The following is a 21,784-nucleotide window of genomic DNA, read 5'->3' as shown; positions in this document are numbered from 1 at the left end:
GCTCAGTAGTTGTGGCTTGCGGGCTGTAGAGTGCAGGCTCAGTGGTTGTGGTGCACGGGCTTAGTTGCTCCACAGCCTGTGGGATCTTCCTGAACCAGGGCTCGAACCAGTGTCCCCTGCATTGTCAGGTGGATTCTTAACCACTGCACCACCAGGGAAGCCCAACAATAGACTCTTTTACCCAGGGAATTAAAGATGAATTGAAAAATCAAGAAGTAAACTGTTTTTCTGCACCTTTCTCACTTCCTTTAAAATAGTCGTTCCCAACAGGGGGAAGGGTATATCAGAATCACCAATGCCTTTTCATGTTCCACCCACCAAATGATGATGCATTCTACTAGGTTTAAGAGGTACAGCCTTCAACCCTTAGTCTTCCTTAGCATTGAGAGTTACTCTTAATAAATATGTCTGACAAATGAGGTGACATGTTTATTATCTAAATAAATAGTGTCACAGTTGCTGTTTTCTGCACATATCTGCAATCTGCATTGTAGGACTGACAGGTTTTGCAGGTCTTTCCTATACTCTGTGACCACTATAGGCATTATTAAAACCTGAATTATCCCAGTGTCAGGAGGGAATTTTCATTTGTGGTTTAGCCTGATAGCATAAAGCTATATAATTTATTTAAGATAGTTGCATTAATGTAGTGGGCAATGACTCTCTTTTGTTTGGCATCTTAATGCAAAATCTATTTTGCTGTATAGTACCTAAGAGAGTGTATGTATTTGCTTTACAAAAGCTTTGGCTTTTAGATGTGACTGCTCAGTGTTCGAATCCAGCAGCTCCCAAGGTGTATCCTGTCTGTCGCAGAAATAGAATCAGCTCTTCAGTTTCTCAGCAGTGTACATACCTGTTAAGAATTGCACCTTAGAATTTGTTTTTAAGTGCTATGTGAGAGCTTTAACCCACTCGAAATGTCTTTTATTAGTAAAATCATGAGCTTTAACCCACTCGAAATGTCTTTTATTAGTAAAATCATTATCTCTTTTGCTCTGAAAAGGGAAAACAACAATTAAATTAAAATTGTCGTATTTGTGATTCTACAAGTAAACACAGTGCTCTCTTTTTTATAGGCTATTTTGATTTCATTAGTAAATTCTTCCTTATTATTATTCAGGTTACCTGGAAGAGTTCATGTACCATTAAAAATGAGCTATTGGCTTAACAATTGGGTTCAAACCCATGCATGGGACACCAGTCCTCTCTCTCTACCTTACCTTCTGTTTCTCCCAGTGAGAAATTATTTTTCAAGTTTCCTCTTTGTTCTTCTCTTGCTTAAGGAGAAGACTGTCCCCAGTGGATGGTTCCTATCACAATCTCTACTAGTGAAGATTCCAGCCATGCCAAAATGAAGATTCTCATGGACAAGCCAGAGATGAATGTAGTTTTAAAAGATGTCAAACCAGACCAATGGGTGAAGGTGAGTCCAGAAATGACATGGCCATTTTTATCTCACCTAAATTGATTTATTTCTTTCATTTCCTTTATGCATTTTATGGCTGGCTCTCAATTCTACTGCTTCATTTTGGACTAGGACTTGAAAAGAAAAAAACTTTTCTGAACTTTCTTGTGTGAAATTTAGGGCCAACTTTCAAATAGTATCGTCTAGATATTTGCCTTTATGTCAGGTAAGGGAGTGGTCAATAAGCAGTTACAAAGGGATAGGACTAAACAGGAAAAAACTAGTAGTCTATGTATAAAGTCACATTAACCAAAACATTTGTAGTCTTGCAACTTCAAACTGCCCTGTCATTGTAATGACACGTTAACTTCAATGATGTGTTGTCATTGTGCATGTACACCTATAATCAAGTGAGATCAGACATATAATAATCAGTGTGTCACTGAAATGTGAAATTCCTTTTAGCTGGTGTTTTAAAGCCATTTCACAACAATAAGAGTCAGTAAATATTATTTTTCATTATTCTGTACTCTACCTTTCATAATGAGAATATCTATTACAAACTTTTCTCCCAATTATAGGTTCCTAATAGGAATTATACATTGTCTCAGGCTTTTGTGCTTGCAGAACTATTTCTCCCTCTGTTTTAATTTTTTAAATATATTTTTATAATATACCCAGTGGAATACTATATTACCATTTGAAATTACAATCTGGAACATATGTAGCAATATGAAATTTTTCTTATAAGAAAAAACACTATGATTGTAATTAGGTAAATAAAGGTGTTATTCCTATAGTAAAAGATAAAGGGAATCAATAAAATAATTACTGTATTAGAAATGTGAAGTGACTTAAATATATATAAATAGTAAAATATTTATATCCTTTAAAAATTAATTTATTTTATTTTTGGCTGTGTTGGGTCTTCGTTGCTGTGCGTGGGCTTTCTTTAGTTGCGGCGAGTGAGGGCTACTCTTCATTGCACTGTGTGGGCTTCTCATTGCGGTGGCTTCCTTTGTTGTGGAGCAGGGGCTCTAGGCGCACGGGCTTTGGTAGTTGTGTCACGCGGGCTCAGTAGCTGTGGCTCACAGGCTCTAGAGCACAGGCTCGGTAGTTGTGGCGCACAGGCTTAGTTGCTCTGTGGCATGTGGGATCTTCCTGGACCAGGGCTCGAACCCGTGTCCCCTGCATTGGCAGGCGGATTCTTAACCACTGCACCACCAGGGAAGCCCAGAATATTTATATCTTTTTTTTTTTTTTTTTTTTTTTCGGTACACGGGCCTCTCACTGCTGTAGCCTCTCCCGTTGCGGAGCACAGGCTCCGGACGCGCAGGCTTAGCAGCCATGGCTCACGGGCCCAGATGTTCCAAGGCACGTGGGATCCTCCCAGACCGGGGCACAAACCCATGTCCCCTGCATCGGCAGGCAGACTCCCAACCACTGCGCCACCAGGGAAGCCCCCTTTTTTTTTTTTTAAATATATTTATATCTTATACTATCATTTTATCATTAAAATATTTTGCATATAAATATTATCAAAATATTTTTGACTGTTGGTCAATAGCCTATAGAAAATAATGATAGTCAATGATTACCTCACTCCAAAAATCATATGAAATTTCCTTTTAACTCCATGTAATTCTTTAAAATCTAGGACCTAACAGTTGTTATTCTGTTGATGCTCTGGTCTCATTAGATCAGTATTTGTAAAGGTTTAGTCTTCCTCAGAGATTTTATTGTCCAAGTATTTTTATTTTGTAGTAAATGTTTTCTGTAACATTTACTGAAAACCATTCACTGAAATTAGCAATAGAAACTTAGCCGCATTATATCCTCCTTTTCAGCCATGTTCTTTTCACTGTAGCTCACTTTGCCTCCCACTATGCCAAGTTTCTGTTTTCTTTTGCCTCTGTATTCATCCTTGACAACTGATTACTGTCTTTATATGTTGTTTCATTTTAAACTTGTCTGTCAGCATAAATGATCTTTGTTGTTTTTCATCCAGATATACTAAAACTAGAACTTCTTTCATACCTACAAAAAATTGATTTAAAAAATAAATGCAGCTCTTTAATAATACCTGTTGGATATCTTTTCAGTTAAACCTGGGAACAGTTGGGTTTTATCGGACCCAGTACAGCTCAGCCATGCTGGAAAGTTTATTACCAGGCATTCGTGACCTTTCTCTGCCCCCTGTGGACCGACTTGGATTACAGAATGACCTCTTCTCCTTGGTGAGCCTCCAGTAGTATGATGGATTTTGTGAATTAAAGGGTTTTGTTTTTCCTGGAGTGCCTGACTAAGACATAACGAGAAGAATATAGTTCTTGCTGAAGGTTGAATGCCTTTAGGACCAAAGCAAATGACTAATGATTAATTAACATGACAAGATTGAACCTATAAAATTTACCAGAAACAAATCTCATTTTATTACTCCTAAGCCAGCTTTTTGCAACTATACTTAAACTATCCTTTGTAAGGCAGAAATTCTTTTCAATAGACATAGATATGAACCTTGAAGAAATTTCTCTACTTGTGTGGTTTTTAAAAATAATTCAGAGTGATTTATATTTTTCTAAAATAGTGGTTGTACTTTGCAGGGAAAGTCTAGTAGAATTTTTTAACATTCCGTTACTATTCAAATTATAATAGCCCATTAGCTTTAGAATTATATTTATATTTAGCTTTGTTCCAGAAAAAATTTTAAGGAGCAATTAGTAGTATTATCTTTATGACCCCAAAACATAGGGTAGATAATTTCTATATGTCTCTGTGATAAAATTGTCAGATTCCTCCTAGTGTTCCTTTAATTGGACTTGAAATTTTCATTCCCCTCTGCAGTAACTGGTTTTGGATTCCTCCTTTGTATAAACACAGATTAGCATTGATGCACAAAACCTCACATCTGCTGATTTCATTGCTGAGAGAGACCTGTCCCAGGAGAGTGGTGTGTTTGTGCAGTTGGCTGCTGTAACAGAAGTTCTTTTTCCTAACTCTGTTAGTCAGTTCTGAAAGGACTGAATTTGTAGTGCCTTCCAGTTTGCCTTCCTTTAGAAATGAGTAAAGGACAGGCTGACGTTGACATAGTTTGCAGGTCTAGTTTTGAAAGCGCCTCTGTCAAAAACCAAAGCCCCAACTGTTTTTGCAACTTTTCTGAAAGTATGAAAATTTTCAAAATAAAAAGCAATGCCAAGACCCCAGAAACTGAATAGAAATAGGAAGTTAACTGTTTTCTTTCTTTTTCTAAATTGGTGGAATTTTAGCAATTTTTTAAAGTGGCTCTTCTATAAATAGCAAAAAAGTAAGGAATGGTGTCATAATACAGTTTTTATTTTATAAAATTCTGTAGTGGTCTGAGGTTATATAGTCTAGTCTCTTCCTTAAGGGATGACTAACTAGCAGAAGATAATGCCAAAAATACATGCTTGTGTTTTTTGTTTTGCTTTTGTTTGAAGACTAGATTAATTTATGTTTTTTCCTATCCCAGGCTCGAGCTGGAATCATTAGCACTGTAGAGGTTCTAAAAGTCATGGAGGCTTTTGTGAATGAGCCCAATTATACTGTATGGAGCGACCTGAGCTGTAACCTGGGGATTCTCTCAACTCTCTTGTCCCACACAGACTTCTATGAGGAAATCCAGGAGTTTGTGAAAGATGTCTTTTCACCTATAGGGGAGAGACTGGGCTGGGACCCCAAGCCTGGAGAAGGTAATGGATGTACTGAATGGGGAAAGAATTGATTCGAAATTGGTCCTTTTTTTACTCAGCTGTGGTTAACAGTAACAATAACATCATCTTTGTGTCTGCTGGATGTGACTGTGTGTTCAGCTAACTAGAAAGTAAGACTTAGGGCCTTTAAGCCTCCCGGTGAAGTTATGTGGGTAACTACCGTAAAAACAGTGGTGGCTATACGTATTCGTTGCTAAATATGATATATACACAGAGCACATGGTGGAAATAAAAGTCTTTTACAAAGTTCCAAAGGCCCATTTTTAGTAAAGAAAAGCTAAAGGGAATTTTGGATTATTTTATTTATTATTACCATAAATACCAGGCACCTTATGTACAACTTGAAAAGGTGTTGAGAGACACAGGGGGCCAGTTTTCTGAATTAAAGGAGTTATTTGCTTTCTACATGTATTCTCTCCTCTTTATTTCTGTAATCCTGTATTTACTCTTTTGCTGTCATTTAAATGTTGGGAATAGTGATTACAGGGCTTTAAATATAATTATTTTCTACCATATGCTAATAACTGAAGGTGGTATTTCCTCCTGCCCTTCTTATTCTGGGAGTTTTTTACAGTAAGAACAATAGTAACAATTATCTAGAGCTCTATGTCTTTCTTTTATGCATTCAACAAATATTTATGTACCCAGTAAATGCCAGGTACCATACTAGGAGCTGGTGGTATAACAGTGAACAAAAAATCGCCCTGTGTGGCTTACATTCTAGTGGAAGACACAGCAAACGGTTCAATAGGTAATATTTTAGGTGGCAGCAAGTATCGTGAAGAAAAATAAAGTTAGGTAAGGTAGATCAGGAGTAAAAGGAGTAGTAAGCCACTATTTTATGGAGAGTAGACAGGAAAATGCAGTAAAACTAGTGAGATGATATTTGAGCATAAGCAGAGACCTGTAGGAGAGAACTGTGAGGATATCTAGTGGGAAAATGGTCCAAGCAGGAAACAGCAAGTACAAAAGACCTGAGGCAGAGGCATGCTTAGATGTTCAAGGAATAGCAAGGCGGCTGGTAAAGTCAGGACAGAGTAACTGAGGGAGAGAGGAGGATGGAAGCATATCAGCTCCTATAGAACCCGTGGGACTTGCACGTTTAGTGGTGTGAGAAACTAACTCATTTGAGAGTTTAAAGCAGAGGAACATGACTTATTTACTCGGCTGTGTGAAGAACAGACTGTAGCAGGGGAGGCAAAAGAGGAAGCAGGGGGACAAGTTAGAAAGCTATTTCAGTAATCCAGTTAGGTGTTGGTTTCAGGTAGCACTTGTAGGTAGTAAATTCTGGGTATGTTTTGAAGGTAGAACTGAAAATACTTGGTGGTGGCCTGTGTGGTGGAGAGAAAGAGGGGAGTCATCAAATTTTGGCCTGAAGAACTGAAAGAGTGAAGTTACCATATACAGGGACGGGGAAGACTGCTGTAGAAGCAGATTTGGGTACAAAAGGGAATCAGCAGTTTGGCTTTGGACATCTTAAATTTGAGGTCCTTTTAGACATCCAAGTGGGGAGTCCCATGCCTAGAGGTCCAGGCTGAATAGATACATTTAATGCATAGATGGTATTTACAGCCATAAGATTGGATGAGGGCACGGCCAGTCCAAGATTTAGAGATTGGGTAGAAGAGGAGGAATCAGCAAGGGAGATTGACTGGACAATAAGGTAGGAGAGACAAGAGGGAGAGGAGTGTCCCAGAAGCCTTAAAGAAGCAGTAGAGAGGGAGAAGTGATCATCTGTGACAAATGCTGCTCTAAGTCAGGCAGAATGATGAAGAACTGCTGATTGCATTGGCTAAGTGCTGTGGCGTGGTGATGAACAACACCAGAATGGGAAGAGAGGAAAAGGAGACAGCACTTTTAGACAACTTTTTAAAGGAGTTTTGGTAAAAAGAGGATCAGATAAAAGGGGATAGTCTGGAGAGAGATGTGAGGTCAAGGGGGCTTTTTTTTTTTTTAAAGTGGGAGACTTTATAATATGTTTTTGTGCTGATGAAAATGATGCAGTAATAGAAAAATTCATGATGTGAAAGAGAGGTAATTGCTGGAGTGATGGCTGAATAATCGAGAGGAGTCAGGATCCACTGCACAAGTGGAAGAGTTGGCTTTAGGTAGGAATACAGCAGATCCATGAGAACAAGACAGGAAGTATATGGACACAGATGCAGGTAAATTGGTGGATGTTGCACTTTTCTTTCATGATGATAATATGTGAAACTTTGGGGGCTAAAAAACACCTTTTTGAAATAGGGAGAATGTCATTAGTTTCCCAGCTTTACAGATGGAAGAATCAAACATAGCAAAATAATAAAAATATTGCCTGTATCAACACAGCAAATCAGCACCAGAATTATAAATTGGTTCTTATAAGAACCTTCACTAGCCTCGTGTTATCTATTGATTTCTTATGGTTTTCTTAAACTTATTTTTTATGGAGTTACTATTTAAATATGGCAAAATGTGCATGTTCAATTCAGTGACTTGACAAATGCATACAACATTTCCATCACCACAGGAGGTTGCCCTCAGGCCACTTCCCAGTCCCTGCCACTCTACCCACCCCACCAACCCTCACATCCCCTGCAGGCAAGCACTATCCTGACTTCTTTCACCCGAGATTAATATGGTCTCTTCTAGAACTTTATATAAACGGAATCATATTATATAGTCTATTCTTTTATCTGGCTTGTCTCACTCAGCATAATGTTCTAGAGGTACATCCTTTTTATCGCTGAGTGCTATTTCATTGTATGAATATACCACCATTTATTTGTCCATTGTGCTGTTGCAGTCCCTCAGCTTGTATGCTAGGTTAACAAGTTTTTTTGAGGTATAATCAATATGCCACAAAACGCACTCCTTTACATGTACAATTCAGTCTTTTTTCACGACGTTGTACAGCCACCAGCACTGTCTACTTCCAGAACAATTTCTTTACCTCAAAGGAAACTCCATACCCATTGGCAGTCGCTCTGTACTCCCAGGCAACCACCAACCTGCTGTCCCATGGACTTGTCTGTTCCGGCACTTCATAGAAATGGAATCATACCCTGTGTGGCCTTTTATATTTGGCTTCTTTCATTTAGTATGTTTTCAGGGTTCATCCATGTTGCAGCATGTATCAGTACTTCATTTCCTTTTATAGTCAAATAATATTCCATTGTATTATATGGATATACCACATTTTCTTTGTTCATTTATCAATTTATGTATGTTTGGATTGTTCCTACTTTTTGACTGTTATGAATATTATTATGAACATATGTATACAAGTTTTTATATAGACAAATACTTTCATTTCTCTTGGGTGTATACCGAAGAGTAGAATTGCTGGGTCATATAGTAACTCTGTGTTTAACCTTTGAGGAATTGCTGGACTGTTTTTCAAAGTGGCCACACCATTTTACATTCCTACCAGCAATGTATGAGGTTTCTAATTTCTCCCCGTCCTTGTCAACACTTGTTATTGTCTCTTTTATTCTAGCCATCCTAATTGGTGTGAAGTGGTATCTCGTGGTTTTGATTTGCATTTCCCTAATGGCCAGTGATAGCTTATTGGCCATCTGCATATCTTTGGAGTAATCTATCAGATTTTGATTTTAAAAATCTAAGATTTCAACGTACCCAGCGTACTAGTTCTATATGTGACCTTTCTCTAAATCTTGGGTCAAAATTGCATGATCTAAGTCTGTTCTTTTCACACGTAATTCTTATTAGTGTAATTAACTAGATGGAGTGAACATTTAGTAAATCCAGTTGGCATTGTAACTATAGACAGAGGCATCATATTTGCTTGTCTAGTGTGTTAAGCACTTCATTTCATTCTTATTTGATAAATTTAAATCAAGTGTTCTCTCGAGTACTAAGGTAATTGATTTTGTTTGTTCAAGACTGTAGACACGGTATAACACAATTATAAGATATCCAGGTGGCATATTTGTAAAAATATGCTTTTTAAGTAGTTTTGTATCTCTTTTTACTTCTCAATCAGGTCATCTAGATGCACTCCTGAGGGGCTTGGTTCTGGGCAAACTAGGGAAGGCAGGACATAAGGCAACGTTAGAAGAAGCCCGTCGTCGGTTTAAGGACCATGTGGAAGGGAAACAGATTCTCCCCGCTGATTTGAGGAGTCCGGTAGGTTTTCATAATAAAGTACCTTGATTTCTAGGTGACTTCATCATTCTGTGTAGTGTGAAATGTATTTAATAGTAACCAAAAATGACCTAAGTATTGACTCACAAATCATGTCTGATTCTTCTCTTTTTTTTCCCTTTATTTATTTATTTTCTTTCTTCACTTATTTTTTTTTATTTTTTGGCTGTGTTGAGTCTTAGTTGCTGCATGCAGGATCTTCACTGAGGCACACAGTCTCTTCATTGCAGCACTCAGGCTTCTCTCTAGTTGTGGCATGCGGGTTTTCTCTCTCTAGTTGTGGCATGGGGGCTCCAGGGCACGTGGGCTCTGTAGTTTGCAGCAGACTGGCTCCTTTGTTGAGGTGCGCGAGCTCAGTAGTTGTGGCACACAGGCATCTAACCTGCGTCTCCTGCATTGCAAGGCGGATTCTTTACCACTGGACCACCAGGAAAGTCCCCTGATTCTTTTATTTTTTTAAGATATTTTATTACAATTTTTTTTTTTTTTTTTTTGGCTTTACATGGGCTTTCTCTAGCTGCGGCGAGCGGGGGTTACTCTTCGTTGTGGTGCGCGGGCTTCTCATTGTGGTGGCTTCTTTTGTTGCGGAGCATGGGCTCTAGGCGCACAGGCTTAGTAGTTGTGGTGCGTGGGCTCAGTAGTTGTGGCTCGTGGGCACTAGAGCGCAGGCTCAGTAGTTGTGGTGCACAGGCTTAGTTGCTCCACGGCATGTAGGATCTTCCCAGACCAGGGATCGAACCCGTGTCCCCTCCATTGGCAGGCACATTCTTAACCACTACGCCACCAGGGAAGTCCCTCCTGATTCTTTCAATATACACCACTTATGAGGTCTGTAGGCAGCTTCTCATTGATGTCAAGCTTCTCAGTCTGCACTAGGGCACTGAAAGGTGATTGACTATCCGTGCACATTCTCCTGAGAGACTGGTGTGTTCGGCTGTTACTTACTACCTGCCATCTGCCCTTCTGGTTGTTCATGTGGGCTCTTAGATCCTTGCCACAATTTGTATTAATATGTAATATCCACACAATTTTTTTTGACTTGCTTTCTATCTTTTCTTAACGTTAGAATATTTGGAACAATATACATTTAATCAGATGCCTTCTTTTTTGTTCCTGTATTCTCTTGTAGGTCTATCTGACTGTTTTGAAGCATGGTGATGGCACTACCTTAGACATTATGCTGAAGGTGAGTAAATTTAGAAAGGGCTCCCATTTTCTGCTTTTTAAGTTGAATTGCCATAGAGAGTATGAGCTTGAGTGGTTAAAAAAAAGTCCTGGCAAAAGAAATACATTCTGATATGTATACTGTAGACATGCAAATATTAGGAAACTGTGGGAGAAATATATACTATCTGTTTATTTGTACTACCAATACAAGTGCCAAAAGTCATCTAATTTTTTCACTTTTTGTTTTACTCACGAATTTATGCATCTTAAATCTTAATACCAAAATGTTAATTTTGATTAAAAAGTCAAGTTCTTAAAACTTTTCCCATCAATGCAAATTTACTTGGGGTTCTGCCCATTTTATACAAAAGGTTTGTTTCTGTGCTTAGAAAAGGGATAGATGATTAGGTGTCTCAAGGGTTTGGTCTATGCCAGTGCCTCTTATGAATGGACAGTAAATTAATTCACTTGCTCTCACAGCCTCTGTAGTTTCCCAGGGTGGTTGGCATATAATTAAACTCCGACTTAGAAAAATATAGGTAAAACTTTCCATGTCCTTATAATGGCAGTGATCTGTTTGAAAGTCCTAATGCTGTGGAACAAGTGCTATCGCCAGTCCTTGTCCATGCAGTTATTAGTCTAAGAAATAACTTGACAATCTGGTTGCATTAGAGGTGGAAAGAGCTGATTCTACTTATTACCATTAAATAAAATGTGCAAAATGTGCCTAAATACCCAAATCATCTATCAGACCCATTCATTAAATGATCTGCACTTAGGGAGACAAACAGGATAGGAATGGGATGTGCTTTAATACTTCTACCCTTAATCAGAATACTTTTCTTATCCCAAGTGGATCAAAATTGCAAATCTAATTTCTAGTATTTTAGTTCTAAACAAATCCTATTTAAATGATTAGAATGTTTTAAAAAATATATATTATAAACTCTATTTAAGAAACTACATCTCAAACTGTATTGCTTTAACTACCTATCTTGTATAAGGATTTCCTTTCTAATAACATAAAAATATATACTTCGGGTTTACCTTTCAACTAAATGACATTAAGGTCCCTTCTCGTTCTTAATATTCTGTGAACCTGTGCACTATAAACCATGTATTTCTTTGCATATGAAATGAAGTACTTGGTATTTTTTTGTCTGTTCCGTAAAGGTGTGGGAAAAATAGGGGTTCTGAAATTTTCATGAGAGGTACTGTGACATTTTCATGTCATGACATATTTTTAAGAATTTATACTAGTATGTTTATTTAATAAATGTTTGCATCTAACACAAGGGAGCTCACAGTGTTTCAGCTTTACTATGGAAAGAGCTCTAATGAAGGCAGAATCAGGGTCCTTCAAGAAACCAGTCAGGGGAGGTTGCAGAGGGATGGATTGGGAGTTTGAGATTAGCAAATGCAGACTGTTATTATGTATGTATAACAATCACTTGCTGTACATCAGAAACTAGCACAACAATGTAAATCAACTATACTTCAATAAAATAAATTTTAAAAAAAAGAAAGAAACCAGTTGATGAGAGATGAGGAAGACTGTTTTCTGTTGGTAATTTAGGAATAATGAAGCAGGATAGATAACTTTAATTCAAAGTGTATTTGAAATGTGGTGTTATGATGCCATCTAGTGGACTCCTGTAACAGGTTCTCCAGGGGGTGGGGTGGGGAATGCTTCCTAAAAGCCAGAGTTCAGACCTTGAGTATTAGAGCTGAAAAGGACCTTAGAAATCATCTGTCCACCCCACTCATTTTACAGATGGGGAAACTGAGACCCGGAGAGGTTAAGGACTTAGTCAAGATCACACAGCTAGTTAGAGGCAAAACTGGGACTAGAACCCAGGTCTTCTGACCTCCTATCTATTTTACTACACTGCTGCTCAAAAGAGTCCAAAGGAAAGGAAGAGGAAACTGGGAGCTGTGATGGGGTCTCCAGACACTGGTCAGTGTTAAATCTTCAGAGGGGAAAAAAGGTCAAGAGAGTCTATAAATTAAGTTGTCCTAGAGAAGTATCTCATATACATTTGTAGTTCTAATTTAAAAAAATATATAATAATATTTTGTTTCTAATTATGAAAAAAGATTTTGGTATACTCACTATGGAAGATTTAGAGACTAGAAAAGTATAAAGAAGAAAACAGAACTTAAATGTAATTTTAAAAACGTCACAAATATAGCATGTATAATATGATCTTATTCCTGATTTGGTTTTTCTTTATGCTTTTCTGTTTTCTTAATATTCTTCATTCAGCATGTGCTGCTTTTGCAGTTAAAAAATGTGATGATCCCATTGATCAGAGACCATTATTATTGTTAATATTTTGATGTGTTTTCAAGTTTTTTTTCCCCTTCACATTAACTTTTTAAAAATTTAGAATCATTTTGCTTTGTCTCTCTTCTTTCATTTAATATATCAAGAGCATGTTTATGTCATCAAACATTCTTAAAATATTACTTTCAATAATGCGTCTTATATTTTTCACTATTGTAAATAGTGAAAAATACTATAAATTGAAGTGGTATTAGTAATTATTATTTTGCTCATCTAACATAGAACATTAGTCAGACACCAATGAGTAAAGAATTTGGTCATGACAGGTTGACCCCTTAGATCTTGATGTTGAACTGCTCAGAACTGATGACAAGCTATTCATACAGTAAGCACTTACACCTAGTGTCTTACTATAGGGGCCAAATAATTTAGTGCCCAAACATCTTGAAAAATATTCTTTTGTTAATTTCATATCCTGCAGTCTTAGCCAATGAGAATGTAGAGCAAAAGTTCCACCTTAATGGGGGAGAAGTTAATTATCTCTATCTGTATTTTTTCACTATAGCTTCACAAACAAGCAGATATGCAGGAAGAGAAAAACCGGATTGAAAGAGTCCTTGGGGCTACTCTTTCACCTGAATTGATTCAAAAAGTCCTCACGTTTGCACTTTCAGTAAGTTACAATGAAAACTGCTTTTAGAGGGAATTGTTACCCACTGATCTGCAGCAAGTGTCCTTGATTCAGTATTCTCTGCCTTAACCCTAGACTAAAGGCTCCCTCATTCTTGGATGGCTGGAATAAGCTTTTGTTACTAATCACTGTATCTCCCTCTACTGGTGAGAATCAGAATAGTTGGGAGAGGAAATAAACTGGAAAGCTGACACATCCCTGTGCCTACTTTCTGTCTCTTCCTTTCTTTACCCTAGAGCAAGTATCTATTGAGCAGCCTGTTTGTACCCATCCCAGTGCTTCATTCTCAATTTGGCTGATCTTTAGGTTAAACATTCTCCTCTGTTAGAAGCTTCTGGTGCCAGTTATTCCTGAAACAATAAGTGTCTTCAGTGGGATTACTTGGGTACCTCAACAGCATTTGCCCTTTCTGGCAGCAGACGATGTTCTGGATATGGTAGACTTTTAGTTCTCTTCCTTTTTTTAGGAAGAGGTACGTCCACAGGACACTGTATCAGTAATTGGTGGAGTGGCTGGAGGCAGTAAGCATGGAAGGAAGGCTGCTTGGAAATTCATAAAAGACAACTGGGAAGAACTTTATAATCGATACCAGGGAGGATTCTTAATATCTAGACTAATAAAGGTAGGTGACAATTTTTGAGTAGCTTGCTTATCATGGATGATATTGAGAGACATCCATGATTCACTAGACCCATAGATTATGGCCTTTGCTTTTTAAGAGTTTAAGTAGTTATTAGCTTTACTGAAGAGTTTCTCTATAACCCATCCTGTACCCTCTAGAATAAACTGAAGTTGGGAAAGAATGGAATGATTTGTTTTTATGGTAAATGGAAGTTTGTTCCTAAGCTCTTAGTTGTTCTTACTATTTATAAACCTTTTTTTTTTCAGCTATCAGTTGAGGGATTTGCAGTTGATAAAATGGCTGGAGAAGTTAAGGTAAGGAAAGGACTGTTTACTTTTCACGTTTCAATCCAGTAAGTAAAAACACTAACCAAATTGTAATGATAGAGTGTTGGGGTAATGTTGTACTTTAGGGTCTCCACGTTCTTGCTTGGAGAAAGACAGTTTAGGTTGTATCTTTAATGCTTGAAGAATTTAGAGTTGGAATCATCTTTGGGGCATTGAAGTGTGGTTGAAAGAATGTGGAACTTGACATCAGCCGACCTGGGTGTGAATAATCTGTGCTGTGCCCCTTGTTAGCTGTGTAACTTCAAGCAAGTTTTTTAACCTCTATGAGCCTGGCTCCTCATCCGTAAAATGAGGTGTTAAGATTGTTATTTAGATTAAGTAACATAGGGGGCCTGGAACATAGTAGGTCCTTGATACTAGTTCTTTTTTCTTTTCTAAAACCTTCATAGGTCTTTTGTAGGCACAATGAGACAAGATGACTATGTAGGGACTCTTCTCTTAGCTCTTAGAAAGACTGATAATCAGTTTAGTGGCAGAGTTCAGTGTTTGGAGGACAAATCTACACTGATTAGGAAAATCTTAACTTTAAGCCTTCCATTGCATTTAATTGCAAAGTATTTTTTTAAGTGTCACTTCCACCTTCATTCTTGAAAGCAAGGGGGTTATCAGGTATGAATTTGGAAATTCTGAGAGCTGTAATGTTTGATTCACTTGATGAGCCATTGTTAGAAATAAGATTCATTTAGTTTACATTGTGTATTGTATTGTGTTACTAATTACTTTATTGTAAAGGTAATAAATACTCTGAAGGAGAAATATGTATAATTAGTTTGAGGGGAGGGCAGTGGTTAAGCTAAGCCTGGTAAAGTAGGTAGAGGCCAGACCGAGGAGGGCCTTGTAGGCCATATTAAAATTTTCCTAAGAATGGGAAGCCCTTGAATGGCTTACAAACCAGATCAAGTCACTCCTTTGTTTATATGATAAAAATTTCAGTCTGGCCACAGTGTGGAGAATGCATAATTTGGAAAGGAGAAGAGAAGATGTCGGGAAGCTAACTCTCCAAGCAAAAATGATGTAGTAGCTTGGAGAAGATGGAGTAAGAAAGAAATTCAGGGGCTTGATTTTGTCAATCTTTAATTCAACCAGTATTTACTGAGTGGCTTCTCTGTGTTGTGAACGTATCTGGGGAGGAAGAAGGAAGAGTCAAGGATAATTCCCAGGTTTCTGGTATGTAAATAGTGGTGCTGTTTCTTGAGGTGAAATGAGAGGAAGTCTTGTATCTCACTCAGGCCCTAAGAACCCGACTGGGATAGGAGCCTTGGAGCAGGAGCCATTGTCATCCGTGTAAATAACGTTATTGATTTCTAAAAGGTCTAGACTTAATCTGATGAATTAGTTATTCTCTCTCATATACCTGTGATGACTAGCTCAAAGGAAAGACCCCTATCCTTCTGCTGGTTGGTATTTTCTATGGAACCAAGTGTACTTCATTAGAAAATGGTTTATTCAGCGTTTAATCAATAAGCATTGTGATAATTACAAGAAACTCTGAAGTAGTTTTACTGTATGAAAAATGTGAGTCTATAAAATTTTAAATTATTAGGATATAGAAGCAATTTAAGCTTCTTAATTTTATCAACCCTTACAAATTAATCTTTATTTGAAGCAGCCAAAATGTGTTGAGTCCTTAACTACTCTGTGCCAGGTATTATGCTAACTGTTTATATGGGTTGTCTCTTTAATCTTCTGCAGTAAATATTTTCTTATAGATGAGAAAACATACTTAGAGCAGTTAATTTACTCAGTCACAGGTTAGTACATGATGGAGCCTAGATCAAGTCCCAAGTCTGATTCCAAAACCTAGACTTCAAGTAGGTTTTTTAACCCCTGTGAGCCAGTTTCATCTGTAAAATGAAGTGATAAGATTGTCATTTAGATGAAGTAACTAACACAGGGGGCCTGGAACAGAGTAGGTCCTTGATATCAGTTTTTTTTTACTTTCTTTTGCTGGCTGGACAATGAACTGAAAGGCCGTAGGTTCTGTCTCTTTACTGTTCACTTTTGATTAGGTTGTAAGCATATAGTATATTTGGAGGAGAATTCCTGTAGGCGGGTACAAGGAGCTGCTTGTTTTCTTCTAGCCTGGAGGTGGCAGTGGTAAAGTTTCCTGAGTGAAGCTTATGAACTCCTTATAGACAGTGGGTATGTTTTCATCGCCTGGGATATTAGCTTCTTACTATTGCTGGTAATGATCCTACATTCTGGGTTGTTTTATACCAGGCTTTCTTCGAGAGTCACCCAGCTCCTTCAGCTGAGCGTACCATCCAGCAGTGTTGTGAAAATATCCTGCTGAATGCTGCTTGGCTAAAGCGTGATGCTGAGAGCATCCACCAGTACCTCCTTCAGCGAAAGGCCTCACCACCCACAGCATGAACCCGGAGCCTGCCGCCACTGCGGTTCTGCTGCTTCATGCAGGGATAAGGTGGAGCGACCGAACAGCTGATTCATATGCCAAGAATTTGGAGTCTTCTTTCAAGCCAGTGGGGGTTGGACAATGAATGTAGTTAACTGGTTCCTGCTCACACTCCAGAATTAAATTCTATTGAAAAAGGAAAATCAGCAATTCAGCAAAAAAAATAAAAAATTAAAAAAATGTAAATATGATAGTAATAAAATAGAGCATAACGAAACTGTGAAACTTCCTGAAGCCTTGTCAGTGGTTAAAAGTATTTAACACTCTCCTGTTAATGACAGATGTTCTGTTTTTATAACCTACCAAAAGGAAACTAGAGGCTTCTGGGTAAAGAGGATTTTTGTGAAATGGGTTCTACAAGCAGCCTACAAACCAAGGGTAGTGTCCATTGCTGGGGATGTTAAACATGAAAGGCTGATAGCTGGTATAACATAGAGTCTGTGCATAATTTCAAGTGGGTTTTTTTTTTTTTTTTTTTGGCATGGGGACTGATCAGGAAGATATATTTTTCCTGCATAACTCAATCTGAACCAAGGATTGTAGTTTTCCTCCTTGCTTTCCCTTCTGTGTGACCCCTTGGCAAAAAAAAAAAAAAAAAAAAGTTAAAAAAAAAAACCCTATCCTGGTCTGGGTTTTTTCCTCCCCTAGTTCCATCCCCAACCCACCACCCCGGTGTCCTTCTTAGAGATAAAGAAATAATAAGGAAACATCTTTTATAGCCACATTAAATAAGAGAAACTGATATACATTATTTTTTTCTTTCTTTTTTAAGATGACTTTTAAGAACCCTGAAATGCATATAGGTGAGACAATAGAAATGAAAGGTTTTCATCCAGGCCTTTCTGAAGGAGTTACTCTGCTGAAAATGGTCTTAGTTGTCTGACAGGCCAACTGTTGAATCTCTTCATGACAGTATCAACACTGGCTTCTTCTGGTTCATTTCGGGCATGTAAGAGGTCATTGGTAACTGCTGCAGGGCCTGTATATTAGTGGTAACTGGTTTTAAAAACAACAAAGACTATAAGCCTGTGTGTGCCACTCTGCTTCCACAGTGTATCCTACTAACAAGCCTCACCAACCTAATCCAGTAAATTTTAAGTCTAAATCTCATTCCTTTCCTCTTTCCCTACCTTTTTTCTTTTCTTTTTCTTAAAAAAAAATATTTTTGTGTGTTATTAACAGGAATTCATATTTGGTGTGGCTTAACTGTATTTCAGAAGGTCATCAGATTGTGAGACTGCTTCCTTGAAACATTTTTGTGCTATTGTTTTAAAAAAAATAATTAAAAAACAGTTGGCGTTAATAAAAATGTCAATGTGAAATTGGATGTCCTGATGTCCTTTATTCTCTCTGATAAGCAACTAAAACCTTTCCTATCGTTCAGTAGGATTATAAGAAATTTTACTACCATAGGATTTTTTTGAGTCTAAGAAAATCCAGTTGCTGAATTCCTAATGAATAGTACCTAACCAGAAAAATCTTAAGATTCCTCCTAAATTAGTTCTGGGTTAACTCAAAAGTCTCTTAGAGTCAGCATTCAGGAGTTAACTTGAGCCTGCCAGTTCCTATTTATTGAGGCTTCCTTTTATCTAGGCATGTGCCACCGGCAAAGCAGGGGCATCAAAAAGACTGAAAGAAATTCTGATTTAATTAAAGAACTCACAGTCAAATTCTGGAAAGAAGTTATTTTAGTTTCAGCATACATGCAAGTTTTGTGTATACTGGTTTAGCAGTTTGAATTAAGTTGGGGAAGAGGTTGCGCTAGGTATCTTCCGCTTCCTCTTTAGAACTGCTTTTCATCCTGCTCTGCGTCCCAGGAGGTATTGACCCCCATGGACTGCACTAACAGGCTCCTTTGCCCTCTGACTTCAGGTTGTGTTGATCCAATTAGTAACACCCTCAGAAGATCAAAAGGCGGAGGAATGGATATTTAGAAGCTAGGGTATTTATTCCCCTGGCTTCTAAATTGCCAGGTCTCATAGGTTGTCTGAGTCCCTCTACCAAGGACTGCGACTCCTATCAAGCAGCCTCTCTAGCTTCTAGCTCCTTCTCTTTGGCCCTTCAGATCTAGGGATAGAAAGGACCACTCATTTACTAGCTCTGGATAACTCCATTATTCCTTGTTGGTTTCTCTGAACTCTGCCCATGTCTTTGTAAACAGTCCCTTTATTAAACCTTTCTCAAATTACCCAGTTTTAGTGTATTCTGTTTTCTACTAATACCTTGATTGATCTGGGCACCACAGTCCTGACGCTTTGGGTCTCTAGAGGTCTTAGTCCGACATTTTGCATGTCAGATTTTTGTGTTTTGTTTGGCCACACCACAAGGCTTGCAGGATCTTAGTTCCCCGACCAGGGATTGAACCTGCACCCTCGGCAATGAAAGCGCATTAACCACTGGACCGGCGGGGAATTCCCTGTCAGATGTTTTAATTTGTCCTCCAAATAGCTCCCTATCCTAGGTAATATACTCATCTTACAGATGAGAAAGCAGGCACCGAAAAATTAGGCAAAGTAGTTAAACAGCAAATAACTCTCAGGACTAGTGATGAACGCAAGCTTGCCAGTCTGCAAAAACCTGTGTTCTCCCAGCTAACTGTTAGTTAGGTCTACACAATTAGAAGATCAGACAGTCACACTGGACCCAGGCAATAGCTTTAAAGATATTCAGTCCTTTTCCTTTTCCCTAATATTCTTCGGTTAAAATTTTTAGTGGAAATCAGAAGGTTGGAAAGAAAGATGAATGTGTTGTTATTTCCTTACAGAGTCTTTTATTAATGGGAAGCAGTAAAGCCTTTGGGGACAGTGGGCAGTTGTGGGTGAATTCTTACCTTGCATTTTCTAAGGATGAATTTCAGGAAGGAAGGAACCCCTTTGAAAACAGTATCTCTGTAGTGTGCAATTTGCGGGGGTAGGAGGGATTTTATAGCTTTAAATCAAGTCTTTCAACTCTATTATCCAAATGAGTCCTGGACTTGGAGCCACATTTGTAGGGTTAGTAATTTTTTTTTCTCAGCAAGAAAATAGGCTTTTGGTAATAAATTTGTAATTTTGAATCTATACTTACAGCATCATTTTTTAATATATTTATTTTTATTTTTGGCTGCATTGGGTCTTCATCGCTGCGCATGGGCTGTCTCTAGTTGCGGCGAGCGTGGGCTACTCTTCGTTGAGGTGCGCAGGCTTCTCATTGTAGTGTCTTCTCTTGTTGCAGAGCACGGGCTCTAGGCACACGGGCTTCAGTAGTTGTGGCTTGCGGTCTCTAGAGTGCAGGCTCAGTCATTGTGGTGCGTGGGCTTAGTTGCTCCGCGGCATGTGGGATCTTCCCAGACCAGAACTCGTGTCTCCTGCATTGGCAGGCAGATTCTTCACCACTGCACCACCAGGGAAGCCCTACAGCATCATTTTTGACCGAATAATAAAATCAGCTGATGAGAATTTAATCTCTTCTTACTAAATACTAGTTTTAGGATCTCAGAGTTGTTGTTTTTAATAGGACTCTCTTTTGTGGTCATGGAAAATACCCACCCAAGATGGACCATGCCTTCTTGTACCAACCCGAGTGCAAGCCAAGTGGTTAAGGTGTTTGGTTTCCAATGCAAGACTGAGACAGGAGACCCTGATGTGAATGAAACATGGGGCCAAACAACTGCTCTCCCTAGGAACCCAAATCAGGTTGCTCTAACGGTACGATTGGTGGCAAACTGGTAGACGGCGGCGCCAGGAGAGTCAGCTGGGCTCCTGCTGCCGTTTGTAAAGACCTCTGCTCCTCTGATCGCGTTGCTGATACCTGGCAGCTGTAGCTCTCACTACTGAACTTCTGGTCCAGCGCTGGGGTGGAGTTAGCAACAGAGAAGGAACATAGCTTACTATCATAATCTGTGCTTTCTCAGGAAGCTGCCAGCAGCTGCCAGCAGCCATGCTAGACACCAATTAAAATGACAACCAAGAAAGAAAGAAACATTAAATCTTGCCATGGTTTGGCTTATCATATCAGTATGGTCCTCTGAGACATCCGCCTCCTCTCACCCCAAAACAACCTTAACTTTTATCATAAATTTGACAAACTGTACAGGTATATTACATTACACTGCAATTTTAATCCACTGTAATTTATTAGGGGATTGATTATCTACCTTGTATTATATATACTAATCTTATGGATATACTCTTTTTTTTTTTTTTTAAATTTTTTGCTTTATAACAAATTTAATCAGTTATACATATACATATGTTTCCATATCCCCTCCCTTTTGCGTCTCCCTCCCACCCTCCCTATCCCACCCCTCCAGGCGGTCACAAAGCACCGAGCTGACCTCCCTGTGCTATGCGGCTGCTTCCCACTAGCTATCTACCTTACGTTTGGTAGTGTATATATGTCCATGCCGCTCTTTCACTTTGTCACAGCTTACCCTTCCCCCTCCCCATATCCTCAAGTCCATTCTCTAGTAGGTCTGTGTCTTTATTCCTGTCTTACCCCTATGTTCTTCATGACATTTTTTTTTTCTTAAATTCCATATATATGTGTTAGCATACAGTATTTGTCTTTCTCTTTCTGACTTACTTCACTCTGTATGACAGACTCTAGGTCTATCCATGGATATACTCTTAATGCTTATTAGACTGACCAAAAAAATTAAGAAAACAGTATACTGAATGGTTGATGGTTTAATGGGAGAAGTCTCAAGACAACATAGAATACAAGATAATGGAGGAGAGGTGAAAAGAAACAGTCTGTAAGAAAAAAAATACAAAACATTTAAAATATTTGAGATGAATGAGGATGGGTGAGATGATTGTTGCTTTTCTAATAGGTCAGTTCCTTCATCTATCAATGGAGCAGTTAAACTCAGGAGAATGTGAAGGGGTGTGGTAGGATGAAGTTAATGCTGTGGCCTTTACAAGTGTAAAGAAGTGCCTCCTCTCTATTGTAACAATCCTAGAGTACATAGACTCTACTGGATAGACAGCAT

At 38.4% G+C, this 21,784-nt stretch overlaps 1 protein-coding gene across 1 annotated transcript in view; it reads left to right on the top strand.

The window, feature by feature from the left end:
- Positions 1-18,139, top strand: part of NPEPPS (aminopeptidase puromycin sensitive) — an 85,595-nt gene extending 67,456 nt beyond the window's left edge. The window contains exons 15-23 of the mRNA XM_082604942.1: positions 1,284-1,423; positions 3,508-3,642; positions 4,896-5,115; positions 9,125-9,267; positions 10,415-10,471; positions 13,305-13,412; positions 13,897-14,052; positions 14,319-14,366; positions 16,620-18,139. Coding sequence (XP_082461068.1) covers positions 1,284-1,423; positions 3,508-3,642; positions 4,896-5,115; positions 9,125-9,267; positions 10,415-10,471; positions 13,305-13,412; positions 13,897-14,052; positions 14,319-14,366; positions 16,620-16,772 — 1,160 coding nt within the window. The 3' untranslated portion in view covers positions 16,773-18,139. The remainder of the gene's footprint in view (positions 1-1,283; positions 1,424-3,507; positions 3,643-4,895; positions 5,116-9,124; positions 9,268-10,414; positions 10,472-13,304; positions 13,413-13,896; positions 14,053-14,318; positions 14,367-16,619) is intronic.
- Positions 18,140-21,784: the final 3,645 nt, after the last annotated feature.

Source organism: Mesoplodon mirus (assembly GCF_964341445.2).
Source record: "Mesoplodon mirus genome assembly, chromosome: 18".
NCBI lineage: Eukaryota > Metazoa > Chordata > Mammalia > Artiodactyla > Ziphiidae > Mesoplodon > Mesoplodon mirus.
The sequence above is the reverse complement of the archived record's forward strand: the minus strand, read 5'-3'. Positions and strand labels throughout refer to the sequence as shown.